Here is a 24,946-nt window from a genome sequence, read left to right as displayed (position 1 = left end):
CAGTCTAACGGAAGGGAATGAAAGTTTATTCTGAGGTGTGAAAATCCAAAGGATTCTCTGTTCTACAGAAATATTCCACATCAAGCCTGATCCTTGTGAAATATATGTAATCAGTTCGGTAAAATGCATCAGATAAAATGCTTTCTGTAGTTATAATGGAGCCCAAGTGCATCTAGGAACACACTTTGTCCACCTCTTAATTTGCGGAAAGAAAGTTTGCAAGTGAGAGAACATACAATGACAGTTTCGTGGAAGGAAAATGCTGTTTTTGCAATGATGTTTGTGGTGCCTTTGAAGTTGTCTGACTGTTCACACAGCAGTTTAGCCACAAGCACCACCGCTGTTGCGATATTTGCAGTGTTGTGTATGAACCCAGTCACAAATAAATAATAATAACTATTGAAACATAAAAAAAAACATATATATATATTCTACACTTTTCTTAGTCAAAAGACTCGAAAAAGCAGATTTATGACGCTCTTTCTCTCTCTGCTTTCCCCCTTATTTCATGGTTCAGTGGCCTCACACTGCAGGCAAGGGGAGGTTTTCTCTCGCTGCTCATTGGTCGCGGCTTTCCCATCTCAGCAACATTTCCATTCATACACCGGGCGCTCCTTTTCAGCCCCTTTCAAAATAACTCACTGTCATCATCATTGGAAAGCGGCTTTGCCTGGACGGGACTAATTATTTAAAATTAGCGGAGGAGTGATTAGATCGCAAAAGATCAAACGACACAAAAACGACAGGTGAGTGAGAAATATAACAAAAACTGATTCGCGCTCGCTAAAGTGTTGTTCAGGCAAACTCTGCGGCGTAGATGTGCATGCAGGAGGACAATCAATCATTTCCACTTGTTTTATTGTTATTATCGCTGCTCAGTCACTTTGGAAAAAGCAGCATATTGGACGTCAACCCATTAAAAAAAAATAGTTGACATTCCGGAATGACTCCGACAGTGAAATTAAATCAATATTTGTGATAATGTTTGTGTCTTCTTACATCACACGTGTTATTCGAAGTATTCCGAATTAAATGTGAGTTTTGCAATCGAAATATGTTGAACTTTTGTCAGCTCACTTCTTCGCACTCTCACTTTAGGGCGGTTTATGTGTAAGGGGAAAAAATGGAATGCGTATTAGCTGAAAATCAGTTGGCCCTCGTTTATGATGGATAACAGCAAGGTAAGATGCTTAAAATGTAACACTAGAGGGGTCCCGGCCCACGGGGTTGTCTCGGAGGGAGGTTCACGCCGTTATTCACCAGTCCTCCTCTGCCTAATTGGCTGCAGATGCGGTATCCTATGCTCTTTTTACCGCGTAGAAATTGGATGCATTTGGGGAACTTTATGAGGCGAGCACTGCGTTTGCCTGCAGGAGCCGAGAACAAGAAAAAAAAAAAAAAAAAAAAAAAAAAAAAAACATTGCTCCCCCTACAAGTGTTTAAACCGTGCCACGTTCATATATAAGTCCTCCTTCCTTGGCTAATTTATCATGGGGCAGGAATTCAATGCGCAAAAAAAACTTCAGCAGAAACGTGAAATTGCGCTGTAAAAAAGAGAAATTGTAGCACTGTTAAACCCCTGATCGCGTGCAGGAAGGTACAAGTCTCCCTATGTTTTTTATTGTTTCATTTTTCGTTTCCTTCATTCTTTTTTTTTTTTTTTTGAATTTCCATGTCAGTTATTGGCTTCACATCACAAGGGCCCGTGATCTGCATCCAATAGGCCTACTAATTATGCTAAAATGCACAGTCGGTAAAAGGTTCCTGATTGTATATTTATATTCCTGACAGGTCAGAGCACGCATGCTACTGAACAGGAGAAATATGTCCCAGTGGCCTCATTAAGATACATTCAACTTTAACGGTGCGTCCTGAATGCCAATATAGAGGTCCATATACGTTAATTTGTTTTATCCCGCAGTCTATATAACAGCCATCTGTGATGGTATGTGCCACTGCCTTCCTAATAATTGCACAGGGAGGGAAGGGCTAAAGACACCGTCCTCTTAGTGCCCTTTCACCCTAGACTTTGTAAGCTGCACTTATTAAAGCGAAAAGTGTTTCAATATGTGGTAAGCTTTAGGGGAAAACGTGATGGGGGTTGGGATGGGGCCCTCTTCTTCTTGCTGCCCAGCTCCTATTGGGCGACTTGAGTAATTAATCCATGTGACCAGTAGGTCAGTGGTATAATTTCCATCTGTTGGTGTTGTTAATGTACGGACTATTGAAACCTCCCCATATCTGATACCTCTGACCACTCGAGAGAAAAATTAGGTCTCTATGAATGAATCAAGGGATTATGTTTTCAGTCGGAACAGACATACAGGGGGCCACTAAGCAAATTTGACTTTCCCTTTATTTTGATGGAAGTGGTAACCCATGTGTGCCCTATATGTGGAAGTCCACAAAACCCGCTGGACTTTGTGAGTGTTTGCTGTACAGGGTAGGCCTACAGCACTTCTAGCTGTCAAGTGTGAGTGATGTCTTGATGAGACATGTCTTCATGTCTTTTTGAGAGTTTTGTTTTCCTTGAAATATTAGAAAAGAAAATTAGAAAATGTAAATAATCATGACAATAATATATAAAGCATCAGGTTAAAATCGAAATAATGGTAATAATAATGACGATATTAAGTTATTATTAATTCTTTATCTTTTCTTTTCCTCAGGGCCCATTGGACACTGAGCACCCTTGGGCCTGTCTGTCAAGTAGACATGTTTCAAACTGTCCCTGACACGTCGTCTTACGTCAAGGTAAGACACCACCGTCTCTTCGATCAGGTAATGTTGGAGGGACAAACTGGGGTCCTTTCATTTTTTTACTTAGGTTTTACTGTAAAGTTCAACCATATCTCCCCACATTTTCCAACAAGTCTAAAATGCAAAAATTCAATTAATTCCAGTATTATACTGAGTGTTAAAACTAGCAGTACACCAGTAATGAGTAGCTTCTTAGGCCTATTCACATTAGATACAAGTAGAATTAACTGTTTACAGAGCATTGTCTGCTCATTTTATATGAGTGGAATTAAAAAAAAAACTTGTTAGAAATATTCTTGCAAAATTGTAATATACAGTAAGTCTTCAATCCAAACAGGCTGCTATTATGGCTCATTGTCATGTTTGACGTCATGTCTCTCTCTCTCTCTCTCTCTCTCTCTCTCTCTCTCTCTCTCTCTCTCTCTCCTGAGAATGTAAATAAAGCAAACAGCGCACATCTGGTTTTCACATAAAAATTGCATCGCATCTCATATGGCGCAGCATGAATACCTGCAACTGCTACATATCTGAGACACTGCAGCCATTAAACATATTTATATATATATACAAAGGTACATGACTATATAATGTCCAGTTAAACTTAAAGTTAAACGTGCACTTTGCTCGCAGTTTTGTCAGTTAATTTTGGAGACTGCATGACGTTTGCTCACATCCATCATAATAATCTGCCGAGGGTGACTGCTCGGATTGTGCCTCATTAGAATGAGCCATTGTGCAGAGGCGAGCTATGGTAATATCTTCATAATCAAGGCATTTTCCAAGGGCGACTTGTTAATGTTTTGAAGACTTATTTCCCCTTTGAATAAGGGCTCTTTTCATCCAGCCACGGTGTTTGTGCCACTGCAGAGAGACTCGGCGTTTCAGGGCTCAGAACAATTCCTGATTTGTTGTGAGAGTTGAATAGCGCGGAATGTTTTAGAGGAAAATATGCTTTTAAATTAGTCTTTCTTCTCCCTAAAACAGACAAGAGGCCAATGAAAGAGAAACAGAGGTTAGTGGGACTTGAGCATGGAAGACGATTTTTGGAATTAACTTTCAATTTTACAGCGCTTGCATCTCATAGCTTCTTTGAGTTGCTGTGGAAATGCAGCCTGGATTATTTCTGTTTGTTCTGATTCCAATAATGTTATTTTGTATCCTGCCCGGATTCAGGGTTAGCGTGTGTTATTTTTTGCATTTGTTTTGCGTGCAAGTGCTTCTCTCACTGACTCAGTCACATTCAGGGAGATATTGGTCAGAATGTGGCACGCCTCAATACAAAATTTAAAGAAATATTCCTCATTCAAGCGAATCCACGGCCCAGCATTTGGTTTTGTTTGGTTAAGGCCAGGCGAGACTGGAACTCTCCAATAAAAATAAATCTCAAATTAATTATGGCCTAGAGCGAGGGGCCAGACAGTTCGGGCTTATATGTGCTGCAGACTCCACTTTTGCCCTCAGTATTTTGACTCGGGCTGTGTTTTAGCCTGAGAGAAGGAATGATCTGAATACAAATCTGCAGTCTGACAAACAGCAAATTTAGCAGGCTCATATTGACTGGGACTATTTCTTATTTGGCGTAACACTCCGCTGTAAAGTTTTTCAAAACATTCAGTACTGGATAGGTAATTTCCCACCACAGGACTGATCAAATGAGGTACCCATGTGCAACCTTAAATTCATAGACTACACTATAATATTGTTTTATACAAAGCACAAGAAAAGAAGAAAGATCATTTGGTGGGGACAATTCATGCATGTTGACTTGCTTTGGACATCTTTAGAAACAAGTACCAGTACTTTGGCATGAAGCAGAATCTACTCAACACACTGTTAACAAAAAAAAAAAGTGATTGATTAAAGAAACCTCTTTAAGTTTATTTTCCCCTTCATAGCATGTCTCCCTTTTGACAGATTGTCTGCACTTGTTAGGCCAATGTGACAAATACAAATCTTTAATACTCACTTTCTCTCATGTAAGACTGTAACGAAATTCTCCATCCACTAAATCTTAGTAGACCTTAATATAAGCTAAAAAAGAAAGGATGGGCCTAACAATTGTAAGACTGCTGAACATAAACTCTGTATAGTGTCCGCCCACCTCTGGCTGGTTGCCCCAGCAGAGAGACAGAGGAGCTACTGGCTCGTGGTGTAAGGAAGAAATGTCTGGCTGTCTAGTTCCAGCGTCAAGCCAGATGTTCTGTGGTTCACTGTGTAAACCAACTTGCATCTGTTTATTGGCCTTCCAAAATGTTTGTTACCACTGTATTCATTATGGTCTTGTTAGGTCCTGGACCCCCAGTCTTCCCAATAAGCTATATGACTAGGATGGCAGGTATTTTAATACAGGGAGGGAGTGATCTGGTCTGAGGCAGGCTGTTGGCGAGATGTTGTTAGATTAGAAAATCAGACTTCTCAAAAACACAAGGGTTTTGTGTCATTTGAAAAGCATCCTGTAAATTGCCAGCCTTATTTCACAACACTGCATTTCAATTATTTACACAACCTAAACTGATTTTGGACTCTACAGTAGAGTGGTAAGCTTGTGTTTTTATTAATGGAAAACGCCGCTACACATTACAGTATAAAACTAAAAGTTTGCCAATACCTGGTCATAAAGCCCTGTATGGTGAATCACCAGCTCAAGGTCACATCTTAAGAACCTCTTTAATTTGCCACTTTATCACTAGTCTCCCTACAATAAAATGCATATATGAAAACCTCAGACATTGGAATGTATAGAAAAACAAAACCAAAAAAAAAAAAGAAACCAAACCAGTCACTGAAGAGTTAAACAAGGTGTCTCCCTTAATTACACGAGTCTGAACTGGCCTCAGGCAGGAGAAGCCTTGACCCTTAGCAGGATCCAGATGTGGTAGTCCCAAGGGTGGGGGCCCTCAGCCCCACCAGACCCCCAAGTAGAGAGCAGACAGGCCGGCCCTGATGTCAGTCGTTGCGGCGGCGCAGTTTGGCCTCTCTGAGGCCGCTCCCCGAGGCAGAACCCCAATACTGCAAAAAAAATCCACCATCATTATTTCAACTACATTGTATTATATTGTTAAACATTATAAAACCGGCAATGTAATGAGTTACATACACTTTTGTCCAAAGTAAAGTTTTTCCTATCAAAAGTAATTTTCTTGATACTGGTGGGTCGGTATTTTTCCAAGGTAGGCTACACAAATGCATAAGGTACAATTAAATTAGTACAGTCTGGGTTAGTCTCTAAATCTGAGTTACCACCTTGTTAGATTTATATGTGTTTGTCTTCAGAAAAATAATAATCACTGAAATGCTGAATGTGGCAACACATCTGTGAAAATGGACGTTTCTTGCAGTGTTACTGGTCTGGTCACGTTCAGAGCTGGCTCCGTGTCTAGCATCTGCACTAAAATTATGCCTGAATTGATTAGGGCAATTTCATAGGGCAGACAAACAGGGGGGGAAATACCAATGTGGGGGTGGGGATTGTGATTAGGGGAATCCTTTTTAGGCTCAAGCGAGTAGGGAAAAACCACTATACCAATAGCAAACGTAATAACATTTATAATAATAACAATAATTTACATTTGAGTCCCCCTTTCAAGTGTGCTTTTGTTGATGCAGCCTGCATTTCATCCACTAATTCCTGTGCTGAACAGCAGACGCACACGTGTAGAGCAGACCCTCAGACTATAGTGCGGTTAGCTGCTGAATGCTTGGACTTTATAAATGGTGTCTCAGGAAAACTTCACAGAAGCTTCACGGTGAGCTGTAACAAAAAAAAAGAAAAAAAAAAGACCAGGTTGCAACAACTCCTAGGTGTTCAGGTTTCTCTCCTGTTTTGATTTAGAGCTCCATCAGCAGTAAGTCTGAGAGAAACATCTGTCCACATTCAAATATAAACTTTATTTAATGGATCAATTTTACTATGAAATATAGAATAAAACAGATATATAGGCAGATAGGCTGATTTACAGAGGGATGGAGACATGACCAGATGCAAGTCTGAAGTGTAGGCGTGAACCAAAAGCGCTCTAAAACATGGGATCACATAACTTAGAGTGCCCTGCGACAATAAACCTCATTCCCGAAAACCTCAGATATATGTGTGCAGAAATAATTCATAAGTCGGACAAATAGTAAACTCTTCCACACCATATGTGACATTACTGGGAAAGCAATACACACAACACTATTCTACAGCAGGCTACACAGCAATGGCTGTGCACAACGCAGGCAGTCATCCTGTAAATATTTCCGAGCAGAAAAACATAACAGCGGAGCGAACACTCAATTGTTTTCCCTGCTTATCTCTCTGGGACAGTATCCTGCTTTTTTGAAGGCAGGGCTTTCGGTGACACACAGCTTCCTTCTCAACCTTCTCAACAGTGGTGACTTCACTTCCCAAATTTAGAGGAAAGAAAAAACTCAATCCGGTAAAAGTGTCTCTTTCTCTCCGCAACATACCGGGGGCTGGAATTAATTCAGGAGCGTGTCATGTTTGGGATATTGTCGGGGTCCGCTGAAAATTGCCCAAAATGGACGGAACTATTAAGGTAAGGGTGGAGAACGGGGTGTATGAGTTTGTGGGAGACTGCTTTTTCGGAGTTGCGCCTCCTTTTTTTAAGCAATGGGTTGAAATGCCACTCTGTCTCGGTCTGTGAGCTGGGACCTCCAATCTGACGACGATGAGCGGCTTTTTTCTCTCGGTCTGAAAGCGGTAACCAGATTTCCTTCTTTTCCCTCTTTCTTTGAGAGTATCCACTTTTCTTTTTCAATACGCTGCCTGGTTGTGAGGATTGGCTACGGTGTGGATTCAAGGCTAAATCAGAATCACGCTTTGGATTTTGGGGACCAAGCGCACAATTACGCACGTCTGGAAAGGCAAAAAGGAGTGGCTATTTGTTTCAGACAACACGCGGTAGACTGTACTTTCATATTTGTATAAGTAAACCACGAGTTCAACGATTTGGTTTAGTCTGGGCAGCGGGGATTGAGCAATAGCCATGACTGGATGTACCGCTGGATACGATGTGTCGAGCTGCGCAACAGCGGTGTGGCACATCGCCCGGCTCGGTCCGAAGATCCTGTCGTGGGTCAAAAAACTATGATGGTTTGGTATTTACACAAGAAATAATCTTTCTCTCTTTGTTCCTGGTTGATTATTGTAACTTCTTCCCCTCCGTCGCACAGAGAGTTTTGTCAAAGTGTAAGGAAAGCTGTCATTTGGAAACTTCATGCGGTAACTGCTCAGTTTGCAACACTTAAAACCACAAGGCTTCACAATGACACATTGGCTTGCTCCTTATACAGTTACACAACTATTTTGAAATGGGATGTTGGTAGTCAAGAGCGCTGGTCTACTTTAACATTGGCTACTGGCCCCCGACAGTCAAATTCCAGATGCATTATGGCTGCAGCCACCAGATGTTGAATGGCAAGTCCCGCTTAGTTCACCCTGCGATGCGTTCAGTCTGTGTCCTCCGGTTAACAAGTGTAAGCTCGGGAGAATGCAGCGTCTGCATTTACTCTTATTGTTGCTGAGAAGTGATGCGATTTGTTTTGTTTTTGGAAATTTAAAGTAGCGGGTTTGTGGCGGCTGGGTGTGGTGTGAGTTTTGGAAGAGTGTAAACGTTGGCCAGACAAAAATGTCAGGCTGCATCAAGTCACTTAAATCTCACAGCGCTGTGATTGTTTTATTAGGAGGCTGCAGGAGGACATAGACGTCTCAGCCTGGATGTTTGTAACAAAGCAAGAAGTTGTGACAATTAATGTAATCATAATTGAATCCCTGTGACTGGCTGCTAGCTGCATTCATGCTCGCTAAAAGAAAGGAAGGGCTCTCTAGCCATGAGAGCTTCCTGTTCCACACAATCTTTTCCTGACAGGTTTCCTCTTCCTCCTTAAACAAAAGGCAGGAATGCCCCCCCACCCCGGGTGGCTCCTGCTAGATGGCTGTGTGTGAACGTCAAACAGTCACACGTGTAGTCTGGATGTGGAGCTATTGCATATATTCAGTCTGCTCCAGACGCGTCCTGACGCATTTGGAGAGATAGACTTGGCTGATGTAAACAGAACAGAGGTGGCTCCCAGCAGGTGTCACACTCACACAATGCTTATAATGCTGCCTGCAGTTTAACAGCTGAGCCACGATTTATTTGATGTTTTCCCCCTTTGTCTGTGGCACAGCAGAAAGATATATAGCAAAAATAGAATTCAGATCTTATTTATGTTTTCAGAAAAATGCTTTGAAAGACAATTATTATTTTTTTGACTCACAACCAGTATAAAGTTTTTAGCGATTATGTTCAGATATGGTCCTTGGGAGAAATTCCTCTAAATTGTCTAAGAGTGGCACACAACCACTGTACAATTATCTGTGGACATTGTGAGACAGACTGAGCGTAACCGCCTGTAGCTCCCACTGGCAGTATGTGTGTGTTCCCCGCAGATACTGGGGGGGGAAAAAAACATAGACACTGGTCTGGCACTGGCCTGTCATCCTTTCAGCTTCTCTTCATGAGAGTGGTGTGCTCCTATTTTTAAAAACCCTCTGCAATCTTGATAGGCGCACACCACTTGCCAATCATGGTTTCAATTGTGCAGGCTGATATGTCACTGTAAATATAACGTGCAACAGTCCTAATAGTTGACTAAGCCCTTATCTGGCTGTAATGAGACATTCCCTCACTCTTCTACACTTTATCATTCACAGACTAGCTGGTGTGCTCTGCTCAGATAGTGAGTCCTGCTGCCAGAGTTCAGACTATGATGGATCCACTGATGAAATCACTGGAAAATCTAATTCTGGCTAGATGGTTAAATACTCTGGAGAGGTTCAGCTTTTTTATCCACCCATTAACCTGAAGAGTAGAAATTTATTAAAGTGAAATTGTTTATACGAAAGTTTGCTTTGTATTTGATACGTGGCATAGGCCTCGCTGTTTCAAACTATGTGTGAAGAAAAATATAAATACATTTATCTCGCGTTTGAGAAGGAGTTTGACTTGTCAATCCACTTCACCACATTATTAAAACAGAATACAGGGGCCTTCTATTCCAGGGTGTTTACAAAAGATGATTAAAACTCATGTTTAGCTGTCACACTTTGTAAATCTTTGTATCCATAATTTACTTTTACTTGTGTAAACACAGCTAGTAGTGGCTCTGTGGCATTACAACAGAGGGCACTATAGTGCAAATACAAATTTAAACCTTTTTCCAGTTTCTTTTATTTGATCAGTTTTAATGCAAAGTACCTGCAATTGTTTCAAATATTAACTGTAGTTATTAGAAAAACACTGATGGCTGCCAATCAATATCAAAGTATATGGTCCAAATATTAGATCAAGAATTAGTATAGCACTGATCATGTTCTTTTGATAATCAAATACAATAATTTGCTGATTTTTCTTGTTTGAGAGCACAGATTTACTAAAAACAATATAGCATCATTTCTTTTCTTTACATATATAAGTTCAAAGTAAAATCATAGTCATTTCCATTGTGCTTATAATATATAAAGCAGCAACAACTGCCATAAAAGTATGCAAATACAGTATATACCACATACATATCATAGTCAGCCTCTAGTTGTACCAATAAATACTTTTGCCACAAAAAGAGAAATTTGTCATCAAAATAGGGATAAGTTAAAACTTTCTACTTGCATGAAATGTCTTAGAATAAAATGATACTGAAGTTATGTGAGATCATGAGGATTTTTCTTTCATAAAAGTAACATTTTAGAGAATGCAAATGTTACATGTTGGAAATACTGATCAATGAATATCAAGTAGCATTTTCCCCCTGAAGCAGATATGTGGCATTTTGGAATGAAATAATTCAGTTCTCGGGAATTAGACACGTCTCGGTCTAAGCTGTGCCATCAGATCCTATCAGATCCAGATGTGCATCAGACCCGAGCTTAATCCTCAGCAGAAGCATATGACTGTGATGATTTCACTTGATTTTCTGACTTATTGTTTTTTGTATTTGTTTGTTTGATTGTTTTTTAACAATGATGGATGGAGCAATTATATCAAAGAACTCGTGACTCATCAAGTTCTTGTTTAGGAGTATCCACATTCTGTGCCAGCTAAGAGTTGCCTGGCACAGGTCTGAGATGGTGACATTGCCTGACTCTGTTCACTGTCAAACACTAAGCAGTGACATCTGTATGTTAAAATGTAGCCTAACCCATCAAATACATAAGTCATGCTTTACTTCCAAGACATTATACGAGGACCTTGTTGGAAACCACGTAATATCTTGGCCAGCGCTGAGTTTCTGTGTTTGTTTTCTTTAATAAACTTACATTGCTCCAGCTGAGCCACAGCAGAGGGGTCAGTGTAGCCGTGACCCTCCTTGCTTCTATTGAGTCTTCAGCTGTGGAAGGAAGCCCAACTCTCAGACAAGACAGACACATTAGGGCATGACAGGGGATTTTTGGGTCCAGTGAAGTTAAGAAGATACTGTTAATGGGTGAGAGAAAATGATTACACAACCAGGAAATTTTGTTTGGACTATTTTAAATTGTCAACTCATAACTTAAGGATCTGAGAAGGCATTTTTTTTGTTTTATTTGTGAACCAATGGGTCATTACTGGTAGAATAGCTGTATGTATTGACTGATAATGTCAGTAAACCAGTATGGTGGTTAAGCTTACAACTCTGTTTCACTTCACTGTGGGCATGATTGAAGTCATCCTAACATCAACAGGAAGCTACAGTTGCTACAAACTACTTAGGATGCCAGACTGCGATATGACCAATAACTGCACATAATTGCTGTAAACAAAAATACACAAGAGATTGAAAATTTGACATCACAAGTTTCTGGGCAGTGTCAAATGAAAGACTTAAGTTGTATCTGCTCATGTTTGTGAGTGTTCTCATCATTCTTATCACATGACTATGTCTTCCCACTCAAACAGCTTGACACTTTGGGAAATATGCCTCTGAGTTAGCTAAGACGATTGATACGACTCTCATATCTCTCTGTTAAATATGAAACTACAGCCAAGAAATGTTATGGTTAGCTTAGCTTAGCATAGCTTACAGAAGCAGGGGGAAACAGCTTCCTGGCCCTGTCCAAAAGTAAAATAAACCGCCTGCCAGAACCTCTAAAACTCTTCAATTAACGCATTATATCTCATTCTTTAATACGTACAAAAAGTCTCGTTATGTGCCAGGCAACCAGCAGAAACTCCAGGAAGTCACTGTACCCATCCTAGAAATAGCACATAACCTGACGTAAAACCTTGCATCATTTTTACACTTCAGTGTTTGTAAACAAAAGAGCTATAATGTGTTCATTAATGAGCTTTAGAGGTGTTGGTAGGTGTATTTTGTTACAGTTGGATGGTGCCAATCTAGGGGTTTCCCCCTTTGTCCAAGCTTTATGCTAAGCTAAGCTAACCAGCTGCTGGCTGGAGCCTTATATTGACCAAACAGAGAGTATCGATCTTCTCATCTAACTCTCTACAAGAAAGCAAATAATATTGAATTTCTTTGAAGTGTATGGCTGCATATGGACTATATGGAATTTGCTTATATACTAGCACTTGTAAAGTGAGTCGAGAGAGACATTCCAAGTATTTGTTCCTTCCACCTACAGGAGGCGCTATCAGTGGTGAGTGAAGACCAGTCCTTATTTGAGCCTCCGTACGCTGCTGCTGCCCCTCTCCCCAAGACAGACATGACTGCATCTGGTGCACAGGACTACGGCCAGACTCACAAAATCAACCCCTTACCCCCACAGCAGGAATGGATCAACCAGCCAGTGCGGGTCAACGTCAAGAGAGAATATGAGCACATGAATGGATCCAGGTATGGCATGACAACCACTTCCTGTGTCTCACATTCTTTAACAGTCAGTGAGATATTTTTGAGAGTTTTTGTCTACCTTTATTAGACATAATAGACATTTGATGTTCATCACTACAGCTGTTGCTATAAATATTGTCATTTGTCATTCAACAGGCCATTTATTTACCACAACTAACCTTCACTTTTTGCTTCTAATCTTCGATATACTTGGCCCTGGCCGGTGTAGGGCTTAAATATTCCCTGCCAACATCAACGATTAGAAAAGAAAAACACCCAATTTATCTGCTGATAATATTTTTACAACTTTCTTGTACGTGTGTGTTTGTGTAGCAGGGAGTCTCCAGTGGACTGCAGTGTGGGTAAATGTAATAAGCTGGTGGGGGGTAACGACACATCTCAGATGAACTATGGAAACTACATGGATGAGAAGAATGCCCCTCCCCCTAACATGACCACCAATGAGCGGAGAGTCATTGTACCTGCAGGTAAGAATAGCTTTTTGACCACCAGTGTGATGCTGTGTATAATAAATATATATTAATTCATAAAACAGTGTATCTGTAATCACTGCATATTTACACAGGTGCAAATTGTCCTAGGTGCTTTTTCTGTGCTGCTGCAGTGATTACAGACAGAATCACTCTCCTGTTTTGGTATAATTTTGCCAATGCTGTAAACGTTTTACGAGTCCCATTTTTATTTAGCTGGTTCATGGGGTGAAGCATTGTTCCAATGGTTTACGTCACTCATGGGAGCACGGCTGAAGGCATGCAGGTAGCGATATCTGCTTGTCTGCCAGACCTATATATTTCTACACTGAGTTCACCAATTTGATCTTTCAGTATGTGAAATAACACAGTTCAGGGAGTAAAAAGTGCTGTTTCAGGGTTATAGCCTTCAGAAAAGTAATTTTAATGCGTAAGTTGATTACGTTGTTTCTCTTAAGCCAGAGAAAAATGAGAATGACTGTATTTTCCCAAAAATGAGTACATGCAATTCATTTAATTAAGATCCAAAGCAGCCTTGGTAAATTTTCCATTTTAAAGGCTATTCAAGTGCTAAACTGATGCAAATGGACACTCATCTGTTAACCTAATAGGAGCTCCACGTAGAAGCCACTCCTTAACCACAAGTGGTAAATTTGGGTTTGGTTTCCAGATTGGCTGTGCAGTCTGAGGTAGGTCAAGTACTATTTACAAATACTGTGTTTTTGTTGGTTTTAGCCTACTTTATTGCCATATGGGACAATGCAAAACATACTACAAAGTTTGAACAATTACAGGAAGGGATTTCAGAGTCAATACTTTTCTCTTAAAGATTATACCTGAAGCCTAATATGAGTCATCCCATTCAGTTAAACCCTGTTCATGTGGTTTGAATAAGAGGAAAAATATTTACAACTATCTGAACAAGGTCTGCTACTGATACAAAATTATGTTTCCAATTTGTTCGTTTCTCCCCCTCCCTTTACCTCAGTCAGATATGAGGCTCTCCCAACTCTGTCTAAACCTCCTCTTTCTTCTTCTTCTGTCTTCCTGCAGACCCATCATTGTGGTCCCAGGACCATGTGCGCCAGTGGCTTGAGTGGGCCATCAAGGAATACGGCCTGTTAGAGATCGATACGGCCATGTTTCAGAACACAGACGGCAAAGAGCTCTGCAAGATGGGCAAGGATGACTTCCTCCGGCTCACAACCATGTACAACGCCGAAGTGCTTCTCTCTCATCTCAATTATCTCAGGGAAAGTAAGTACACTTTGTGCAACTTAAGTGTAAGGATAAACAAAGAGGCAAATCAAGAGAAACAATGGATGACAATCAATTAATGAGTTAATGGAACAAATATTGGACTCCAGCAAAAGTTGTCTGACAATTGCTCTTGGTATTCCTGCTGTTCATCCTGCTGTTTGTGCTTAAGTTGAAGTCTCCACTGCCATCCATCTTTGCCAAAGAATAGAAGTAAAAATCAACTTTTAGTCAAGACACAAGCCTCTTTTCATATACTTTTCTCTACTTTTGGATGAGAAGTGAGAGTGAAAAAAATGCCAAACCCAAGCAAACAACATGACACTTTTTTTTTTTGTCACCGCACTATACTCACATTACCATTAATAAACAATGAAATTGCTTTTACTGGAAACTCATTTCTCCATAATGGCTACCCAGTATTAAGCAGGGCTGTGGAAACCAAAAGGGTTTCTTTCCTTTCTCGAGATAATCATCAACTACATCCCCCACTTGACTTTGCAGCGCTTTATTTCACGTGGTCCAGAAAGATGAAGCCCAGGTGCATTGCCTCAGGAATCACGCTAGGCCTGTGTGTTCAGCACAGCAAAGAAAGTTGATCTGCAGTTTGCAATGGAGGCAACTAAATTTGAGCCTCTTACCTTTGAAGAAATCCTCGGTGCAATCCTGCTTCATATGTTTCAGCTGGGAAACAAAGCCAATTTTCTGAGGCAGTATGCAAATTACATTTTAATATAAGATGTAACATCTGGCATAGCTATTGGTTTGAATACACAGTGTTGTCTAGTTAAGACAATAGGTATGTCCACTGTTTACTATGAAAATAAGCAGATCCTAAGTAATGATTGTTGGACATACAGAGAATAGTTTGTCTGTCCATCTTCAAATTCTTTGCATTCTGTACTTTAAAATAGTGAGAGCTGCATCTGCTGTGGCTGCAGAATAACATGACACCATGTTGGGTGGAGTGACTGATGGCTCAACTAAATTTAACATTACTCCCAAGAAATTGCGATGGGCCTCGGCGTGATGTAATGGGAACTGTATTTTGTGGGTGTCAACAGTTTTCTCTATGCACGGCGTCTGGGCAGAGAGAGATGCTTGTCATGAGTATAACAGCCTCATTGTGCAGCGCTGCAGCGGGTGGATCTGTCTGACCGCCACTGGGCACACTCCGCAGAGCAGTTTTCATTATGGCCACTGGCTGCGGGACATAGCCACGGCTTAGGCGTGCTGCACCGCGACTCTGCCCATCGCTGCTCTTTTTTTGATTTAGACCTTGTGTGTTTTGGAGACAGAAGAGATGTCTTGGGAATCCTCTCCACTTGCCAGTTGAAATTGCTTTGGATCCTTTCCCGACAATCAAAAAGATGAATGCTCCCATCCCGTGCCTGGACTGACTGACCTGTTTTGGGGCAGCAGTGTGTGTTATTGACACTGGGAGCCTAAGGGCAAGAGGAACCGTGTTAGTAAATGAACGTCTAAGGAAGACTGAGAAGGAGGAGGAGGAGGAACAGGAGGAAGAGGAGGAAGAGGAGGAGGGCTAAGGCTTTGTGCAGACCCTGTAGGGCTGATGATTTGGAAACTAAAGCCGTTCTCTCTTTTCCCCCCGCAGCACAAACAAACACAATCATAGATTACGTAGTAACCCCGTCCAGAAACTAGACCTCTGGCTTCACTCACGAGAGCTGGAGCTGGGCCGAGCTTCCAGAATACTGAAAAAGAGCAAATGAGGGAAAGACTGAGCCAAGCCCTGGAAGTATTAGTGATTACAGGTCATGTGATGTCTTCCTCAACCCCATTCACCACTCTTTCCTATATTACCCCCCGTCCTCCTCCAAAAAATGGATGGTCCAAGGGGATACTGCAATAATTTCATACACATCTGTGTGCATCATGTGTGCCTTTGGTTCTGTTTATTGAACCTCTGATTAACATTCCTCAGAGTCATTAAGCCCTGTATGTACACTCGGCACGGGGCAGGGACACACTTCCCCACCCTACAGCCATACCATAACAAAACATTCCTGCCACGTCATGCGCAGAAATATTGCTCAGACACCCACACTGGTGCAACCGTGGGCACAATCTGAACATCTGTCTGGCTACCCAGCTGCTTACAGTATCAAGGGTAGTTGCCCATGCGTTATTTTGGCCTCATTGTTGGTCACTTATCCAGATTTTTATAAGTGATGGCCGCCCGCACCCCAGTGTGCTTTCAATTTGGGGTGCAATTTGAGAATTTGTTCAAATTAGCCTGTCAGGGAGGGACTGCGGACTGTTTGCTTTATCGCACCCATGTAGGTCGGTTTGATACCACATGTGCTGGAAACGGAGCCGAGCAAAAAAAACCTCAGACAACGAAGGACTGTATCCTCCAACACACAAAGATGCAAGAGAGAGAGAGGGAAAAGGAGAGGGGAGAAGGCAGAAATGAAAGGGGAGTGAGGAGGGAAAGTAACAAGACCAAGAACTGAGAGCAAAATCTACTGTGGATGTAAAGAAACATAATAGTAGAAACTGGATAAAGAAATATATCCTTGCCAGATAGAATTTACAGTAGTTATTTGAGGACAAGGGCAGGAGGGTGTGAGCAAGAGAAGCAGTTATAGAAAGCGACTGCGAGAAAAAAAAAAAGGGGGGGGTGAACTATTTTTTAGAAGTGTGTGGAAACGGTCTGAGGTGGTCATGATGGAGTGCTGTTGGAGAATAGCAATAGTTCTGTTTCCCAGCTGTTGTCGTTGCTTGTGTGTCTGGATGGATTTACAGTGAGGGAGTCAAGACAGAGAAAGAGAGAGAGAGAGTAATAAGTCTGGGCTTCTGCACTGCTGCTGCTCGCTCCAGAGTGGGGGACATTCTCGAGCCTTCAATAGTTTATACAGACCATAAACATCTGGGCTCGAAGGCTGAGTAGGGAAAAAGGAGGTCTGGAGAGCTCTCTCTCTCTCCTCTTTCTCCCCTCACAACATTTTTATTGAGCTCCCCTTGCATTAGTTCTTTCTATTGGCAGATTATCACTGGTGCAGAGGGGCTCAACGGCCTGGCTCTGTGCCCTTTGCTGTTAGCTGTCTGCTGTTAGCCACCATTACAGAGCAGTTTGCGGCTGCTCACTTGACTGCTGGGGTTCAGACACTTAGCACTACAGGAATTTATGTACATATCACATTAACATAAGTGGAGGTGGATAATAAGCAGTTGCTATTCATGTAAACACTGAGATGAGCTCAGCTGTAATTTAAGATAGCTGCTTAGAGGTCCATAATAATTGTACTTGCAACCCAATTGCCATTTAAGAATGTTGATATGGGGTAATTCTGAAAAAACCTTGGATTTTAGTCAGTATGTGTTTTAACGTTAATCCCAACATTTTTTTTTATTCTTTCTTTCAATACCTGTGCATGGCAACTATATGGTTAAGGTTAGGGTAAGATTGTGCTTATGGCAAATTAACTGTGGTTAGGGTATTATTATGATGCCAGAATACTCCGACATAAGTGCGTTCCAGATAGTTGAACAGTTCTTCACACAAGTATTTCTGGCACTTTCGACCATCCCGAGATCTTTAAGGTTAGACAACTAAAACACTCGGTCAAGGTCAGGGAGGTTTCAATTGTGGTCCTCAAAAGATCGTCAAAAACAATGTTAAGTGTTGGTAGGAGATGGGATGTGAATGGTAATTTCTTTGACAAGTTCACACACTTTTTTGATCCATGTCTCCATCACAGCCTCCTTACTAAAAGGTTTTGTTGAGTTACAACAGCATCACTCTACGTCCACATTTGTTCTGTCATTTTAGGAATTGAAACAAACAACCCATTCTGTGGTTGTCTGGTGGGGACAAACCTGGAATACCCAAGTACCAGCCCAGTATCCCTAGGAATTACGTTCATATTGGACGATTCCGCACCGCAATATTTATGTCCAACGGCAACATTCCATGCCAGTGTAGAAAGGAGCGTGTCCTTTATGTAGCAAGGCGGAAAATAAAGTGGAGGTTGCTGTGTGTTACGGGTGTGTAATGCATTTGGATTTCATTTGTGAGTTTGTGCCCAGTCACAGACCATGAATTAATGTTGTTGTTTTTTTTAAAACCAAACCACGGTCTTTCCCTAACCTTAGTTAGGATTTTGTGCCTAAACCTAACCAAACCTTAAGTATAGTGGTAGCAGATCAGAAAAAAGTCATATGAAACATTTTTATAATGTCATAAGCAATAAGAATGTCACTGACAAAAAGTGTTTGGCAGTAACACATTACTTGTGCAGTGTTACAGTGTTACTTGAATAAGGAGTAGTGTAAGGGATGACAAATTCAGTAACTACATTACTGTCACTAATCTCAGTAACATTTCATTACTTTGGCATTTTGCAGGTCAGTTTGTTTGCTGTCTTACCGGGAGTTTAATGAAGGATTGGTCCGGTACATGTTAGCTCGGTGAAGGGGCTGGAGGTGTGGGGAGGCAATTAGCCTTTACCAAAAGAGGTGAAATGCTTTCTAATGTTAGCCAGTGATGACCTGCTAACGTTCAGCACTGGTGAGCCTATTTTCAGGAATCACCTGGTGTTGTTCAGGGCTGGAGGTAGCCCCATTTGTAACCTTGGCTCTCCAAACATTACTCTGTGATTCGGTCATATAGACTTCTCAGCGTAAACCTTAAGGGGAAAATTCAAACCTTTGGTTTTGTTTTTTTGTTTGGTTTTACCTGTTATCTGGCAGCTGTTTGCATCTTCTGATGTATTTTTGTTATCTCAGTAGTGTTTACCGTCTGACGGTCTGCTGTCTTTTTTCTGTAGCATGTTTAAATCCAGTATTTCCACAGTCTGTGCATGTGGACAAAGCTCACAGCTCGTACAGCAAAGAAGAGAACAGCGGGGCCAAGTTTGAAGTGCTGTTGCTGCAAAGCTGTACACAGTCTGTGAGAATATTGGATTTAAATGCTGGTTTAGCTTGGGCAAATATGTTCTTGCTTGAGTAATTAGTAAAGTAATGTAAATAGTTTTTCAATGAGCAAGATATAATGAGCAATGAATTACATTTCTTAAGTAACTTTCCGAAACAGTCCTTACAAACAATGTTATTTTGACAGTATGGGCGTCAGCTGAGAAAACGCTCACATCGGTCATTTCGGAAGGCAATGACAAATAATCTTTTTTGGTTTGGAGGACTTGTTGGAAATTTCTCACTTGCACCGTGTAAGGCTGGTATGAAGACGGGCAGTGGGGGTACTCAGTGCAGCTTTATCCTATAGAGCTAAAAGGATGACTTACTGTTGACTGGAGCCCATTTGGCCCCCTTGAGGTGGCAAGATGCCCAAAACTGGGTGACTGGGACCCTCAGTTTGTTGACAAAGCTCAGACCACATGTTTGAAGCAATGGTATCATATAACTCTACAGAATAAACAGCAGGGGCCCGATGGAGGTCAATCACAATGCTGAACAAGCCCTCAAAGATATCTGTCAAAATCATGGGCATGTCAAACTGGAAGACAGGGCCTTTTGAAAGAGCCATCAGTCATAGGAAGCAGAGAAAAGAAAATTGTTCGTGGACGTTATGTAATCTAGCAGACTGTCAGCAGATGTGACTGGAGAGGGAAAGAGAGAGTGAGGGTCTTAAAGGCTGAACACTCGCAGGTCCTCCCACTGTGCTGTCAGATTACCGGCACATGTTTGTTTTCTGAGAGAGGAAGAAGCCGTCCAAATAAATAGGCAGCACAACCAAGACTCCCTCCACCAAACTGTCAGCTGTGGTGTCTCTCCCTCCCTCTCTCACTCACTCTCCCCTGCTCTCTCACTAACTCTCACTCGAACATACAGCAGTCCTGAATTTCTCTGTGGGATGGTTTGAGGTTTTCTCAGCAATGCTGCCTGTTTGCCTGTCTGGGTCAGCCCACATATGTGGCACACAGTAGGAAAAGGGTTAACAGCCCCTCCCTCCTCCCTTCTCCCCTTCTCCCTCTTTTTCTGTCTGTTCATCTTTCTCTTACACTTTCTCCCTCATTCCAGAGATGGTGCTTCGGTGGCTTGCTTGCCCCTGTGCGCTTACACTCTGCGTGTAGAATTATTTTTGTACGGGGAGCTGAGTTTGATTGCTGTGCAGGGACCCTGCCTCATACAATGGCTCCCCTGTTCTGAGGCCCCCAGGTTACTAAACTAGACCCAGAGCCTTGGGGGTGCCGTGGAGTAGGTAGAACTGGGAGGGGTGGGGTGTTGGGAGGTTAGAATGCATTTGTGGAGAACCCCACTCTTCCCCCAGCCACCCCCTAAAAAAACAGACCCATAGTCTGCCACCATGGGCCCCTTCACCCCCCAACCCCACCACTGCGAGTTAGGTAAGGGTCCTGCATCAAATCTTAAGAAAAGCACATCACAAATTTAATTTTTGCTTTTGAGTTTTTCGTTCTTTTTCAGATTGCCCCATTTAGAAAAGGTATCTTCCCTACTCAGCAGCTCTCCACAGCCGTCTTAGTGCTAAATTGTAACACTCCCCATGTAGTAGCTGCTCTTGTGTTTTCTCTGTGCATTTTTGGCTCTGTTTTTCCACTCGCTGATTTATGCCTGGGGGCAGCTAAAATTAAGAGAGCATTTTGGTGCCGCCCAGGGTGCCTGTGCAAGTGGAGGAATGTAGAGTAGAGTTCTGCTCCATAAGGTAAAATGAATAGGCAGACATATGTAGACTCTTGCCTCTCTGACTTTATTATTCAGGAGTAGGGTTTGCAGTTAAAATGCTGACAGGCTACGGTGTTTTTCCTACATTTAAAGGACTGACCGTGTGCTGGACTTGCTTTTATTTGGGACTAGATTTATGTGTCATGAATTATTTTCCTTCTGAAATTATTTTTCAAGACAAAACAGGAATACAGTTGAAGAAAAGAAAAGGGCTCTATAGTGCTGCTTGACAGTAATTGAGCTGAACCATCTACTGCCACCTGCTGGCTATTGTTATACCCTTTGAGCTTTTTCTCACAGACTTCAGGGTAAGGGTACACTAGGGTTACTCTGAACTACAATGTCTTTATTATGATTAATAAACAAATTCACATCTGTAAATGTTCTGCAAAATATCATATTCTAAACAAACACTAATAAGAATACTAAAGCTAATGCTGAACCTTATAAGTGCAATAATTTATAATGTGTACTGTTAATCACTGGATGCTCATATGTAAGAATTTATGAAAAGGAGCATATTTCTTATCAAAGTTTTTATATATTAATTTTTTGTGTGATTCGTTTTTTGCATTACAGGACTGGTGCATGATACCTTGTTTTGTCTTAATATACTCTCATTTACAACAGGTAGCTCATCATTATCCTACAATACGCCATCTCACACAGACCCATCCCCACGCCTGGCTGCCAAAGAAGGTAGGGGAAAAAAATAATTCTCTATTCTTTATCCTAATATCTATATTATTATATTTGGGTCGATGTAACTGTTTCATATCAAGGGAGCAAGTCGAGATTGTTAAGCTATCTGAAGATAAAGAGAAGAATGGAAAACAAAAACAGAGAAAAAAAGAGACTGACCGTAAAAAAAAGAAGATTGCAAATTATGTTTCACAGTACCTGCCAGCTTCAGACAAGCAGATACACACAGAGCACACACACTTGAGAATACAGACCACTCACACAAACCCAAAGCACATGCAGTCAGTGATTGCCACTGACAAAGCTCTGTGCAGGTGCACCTTTTGTGTTGTTAAGAATAATATGAGCCAAGCTGCTGCAGCAGGCCGTGCTATTCAGAACCGCTACCTGAACGCTGTGACAACACATAGTATCTCAGAGGGGCGGCCTCAGAATTGAGGCGTATTAACAAGAAGACAAAGGCAGTGTGCTGATGAGCTCTATCCACAGCAGCAGGGGCGAAACAGACGGTGAATGTGGCGATTATAGGAAAGAAGCGGGATGTAAGACATGTGAATGAGGTTTTTTGTTCGAGAGACAGGCATCGAAGACAGGTGCTGAAGCCACAATGTGTTCGGTAAACATGGCAGGAGAGCCTGGTTGGCTGCTTCAGACCAGAGTGGAAAGGAGTGTATATGTGCAGATCTCTACTGTGTGTATAAGAGAATTAATGGCAAAGAGGATGACAGAAGGTTAAAGAAAGAGTAACCATATAGTATATGCTGGAGAGACTTTTGTCATTGTGATTAACCTACCACTTCTTGTCATTTTGCACTTCTAATCCATCACTAGTAGTTACGCTGTTTTTATGGGATTATTGTCACTATCTGTTTATGAAACACATGGGTCATTGGCCCGATTTAAACATGGTACAGTGAATGTTGGGTATGGTCCTGCAAAATATCCATCTTAATACACGATTTAGTATACCACCTATTCTATATTTTAAACAAGAGGAAAAATCGGTATATTAGTTGAGGTTATTTGGACACAGATCAGATCAGTTTTACTCAAAATGCAATTTAATGCATTTTCTTGATATTAGTTGATTAAGTCTTTTTTCAAGATACTGATACTTCTTTCTTGAAAGGCACATTACCTTAAACAAATAGGAACAATAGGTATCAGGTCACCTTATCTTGAGATTTGTCATTTGTCTGGGTTTTTTTTAAAACTCTGAATAAGATTAGGGGTGGATGTTAGCATACAAGACATATTAATATGGACTTTTTGTTTGTGTTATTATCATGTGAGCTGCTTGGTGTCTTAGCTGACCTAAAATGACTGGATCCAGTCTGCTCAATGAATTGGCGTGTACATCGACAAATCTATAATAAAGTAGAAATGCAGCAGTCAAATAAGACCTGTTGTAGTGTTAGTAGTGTTGCACTAGTAAAATTCTTGCAAAAGCCAAGCTGAGTTTCTAAGAACAACGCCCACAGCAGCTCAAGATGATTGTCTCTTTCTTCTGGATACCTTTTCACTCTACAAACATTATTATGTGCTGACACAACACGAGCTAGGCGAAGGGCGTATCTGTAAAAAAAGCTACACATCCTTTACATCGGCTATATGGTGTCACTGCCAGAGACGGGAGAAAGGACTGCAATAACAGTGATAGCCTTGCTCACGGGATGAGGGCCCTATCAAGGCAGGAGGAGAGGAAACACTAGGTCTGATAAGTGTCTATCTGCCCCAGTGGTGAGCGTTAGCTGACCGTGTACTGGCCCTGTGTTCTCGTCAATACCAATAGACCAATGGGCAGGCTAGATAAGATTCTGCTCATTCACCCCCGACCCCAGTCTTCCTGGTTCTCAGCGCCAGGTATTTGGACTGGCAGGAATAGACGGTCACTCCCTTCAACAGCATTTCCCTTTCACAAGAGGTGATCTATTATGGGCTCCTGTAACACTGACTGTGCCTCTAGTTGTGTCCTGTGATCGCAGCCAATATCCAGCTTCTAGCTGAGAAAAGTCTGTGTCTCCAACGGGGTGGCTTTTCAAGAATTAGCAAATTCAACCATGTTATCAGATCAATACCCATGCAATTAAAAATGAATCACTTTGAAATATTTGCATTCACCCTAGAATTATGCAACTTATTGACCACATTAAATATTACAAAAAGTTACTTCCATGCAAAATTAAGTGAAAAGGTAAAACAAGATGGAAAAGAAAAACATCAAAATTGGAGTTGGGAGTTTGAGACTCAACAATAAAAGAAGCCTCTATCAAAATTTTCTCAGATCAGCATTGCCAGATGTTCAAGTTAATATTGCCTTAAAGAACAGTCAAATACCATTCAGGCTCTTTGGGGTAGAGTAAGCAAGAGCATACAGCAGGAGACAACCCTTAATCTGCTCCAGACTCTGTGGTGTAAAATGCAATGTTATGAATAAAAGAGAGCATATAAAACACGGAATGCAGCAGCTATGAAAGGGTGTGTGTGTTTATGCGTCTGTGTGTGTGTGTGTGTGTGTGTGTGTGTGTGTGTGTGTGTGTGTGCGCGCGCCTCTCTATGTGTATCTAAAGTCTGTGACAACTATTTGCTTGTGGATAGGCATGTGTGTGTGGGTGGGTTCCTGCATGTCTTAGTGCAGCATGTGTTGCAGTACGCACTTACATATGTGTATGTTGGACAGTATATGTATATATATATGTATATATATATGGATATTGTATGTTGCATTATCTTGGTGTTAATGTTTGCATTTGATGCAGCTTTTTTCCCTGCGCTGAGTCTTTGTACCTTTTTCAATTTTTAGCATCTGTTTGTGTCGCTGCTATGAGATCTTGGAATTTTATAATTCCCAGCAAGGACACTCATATTCTCCGCTGCTTCTCAGCGAATGAGAAGAGATGATGTATTTGTTTTGCTGCAAAGTCAAAGTGGCAATACAACTTGAAGTTAGCCATTATGTGTACAAGCTGTCTTATGAGATTTCAATTACTACCATTTGCATTTTGAAATTAAAGAAAAAAATTACTGAAAGACGCAATTCTCTCTTTAAAATAAAACCAATGGAAAAGGTCAGCTGATAATGTCGAACATAACCTTGCCCTGCATATGCACGAATATGTGTGTGTGCAGCAGTGTTGCAGTCTCCTGTTGCTCTGAAAGTTTTTTCACTTGATGATTCTCTTTTCTGGTGCACCCACTGTCTCCTCACTGTGTCTAACTCCTGTACTTTGCCATCATTCTCCTCCTCTTATGGCTCTTTC

The 24,946-nt window shown here is 41.4% G+C and overlaps 1 protein-coding gene across 10 annotated transcripts in view; it reads left to right on the top strand.

The window, feature by feature from the left end:
• The first annotated feature begins 588 nt into the window (after positions 1-588).
• The window catches only part of fli1 (Fli-1 proto-oncogene, ETS transcription factor), a 32,477-nt gene continuing 8,119 nt past the window's right edge, over positions 589-24,946 (top strand). Inside the window, exons 1-6 of one of the 10 annotated variants that reach the window (XM_044203912.1) lie at positions 589-746; positions 2,670-2,754; positions 12,362-12,573; positions 12,907-13,058; positions 14,115-14,318; positions 21,615-21,683. In XM_044203912.1, the coding sequence (XP_044059847.1) occupies positions 2,716-2,754; positions 12,362-12,573; positions 12,907-13,058; positions 14,115-14,318; positions 21,615-21,683 (676 nt within the window). In that variant the 5' untranslated portion in view covers positions 589-746; positions 2,670-2,715. The other 9 variants (XM_044203910.1, XM_044203911.1, XM_044203918.1 and 6 more) reach the window with 9 other exon arrangements.

This window comes from Siniperca chuatsi, linkage group LG7 (assembly GCF_020085105.1).
Source record: "Siniperca chuatsi isolate FFG_IHB_CAS linkage group LG7, ASM2008510v1, whole genome shotgun sequence".
NCBI lineage: Eukaryota > Metazoa > Chordata > Actinopteri > Centrarchiformes > Sinipercidae > Siniperca > Siniperca chuatsi.
The sequence above is the reverse complement of the archived record's forward strand: the minus strand, read 5'-3'. Positions and strand labels throughout refer to the sequence as shown.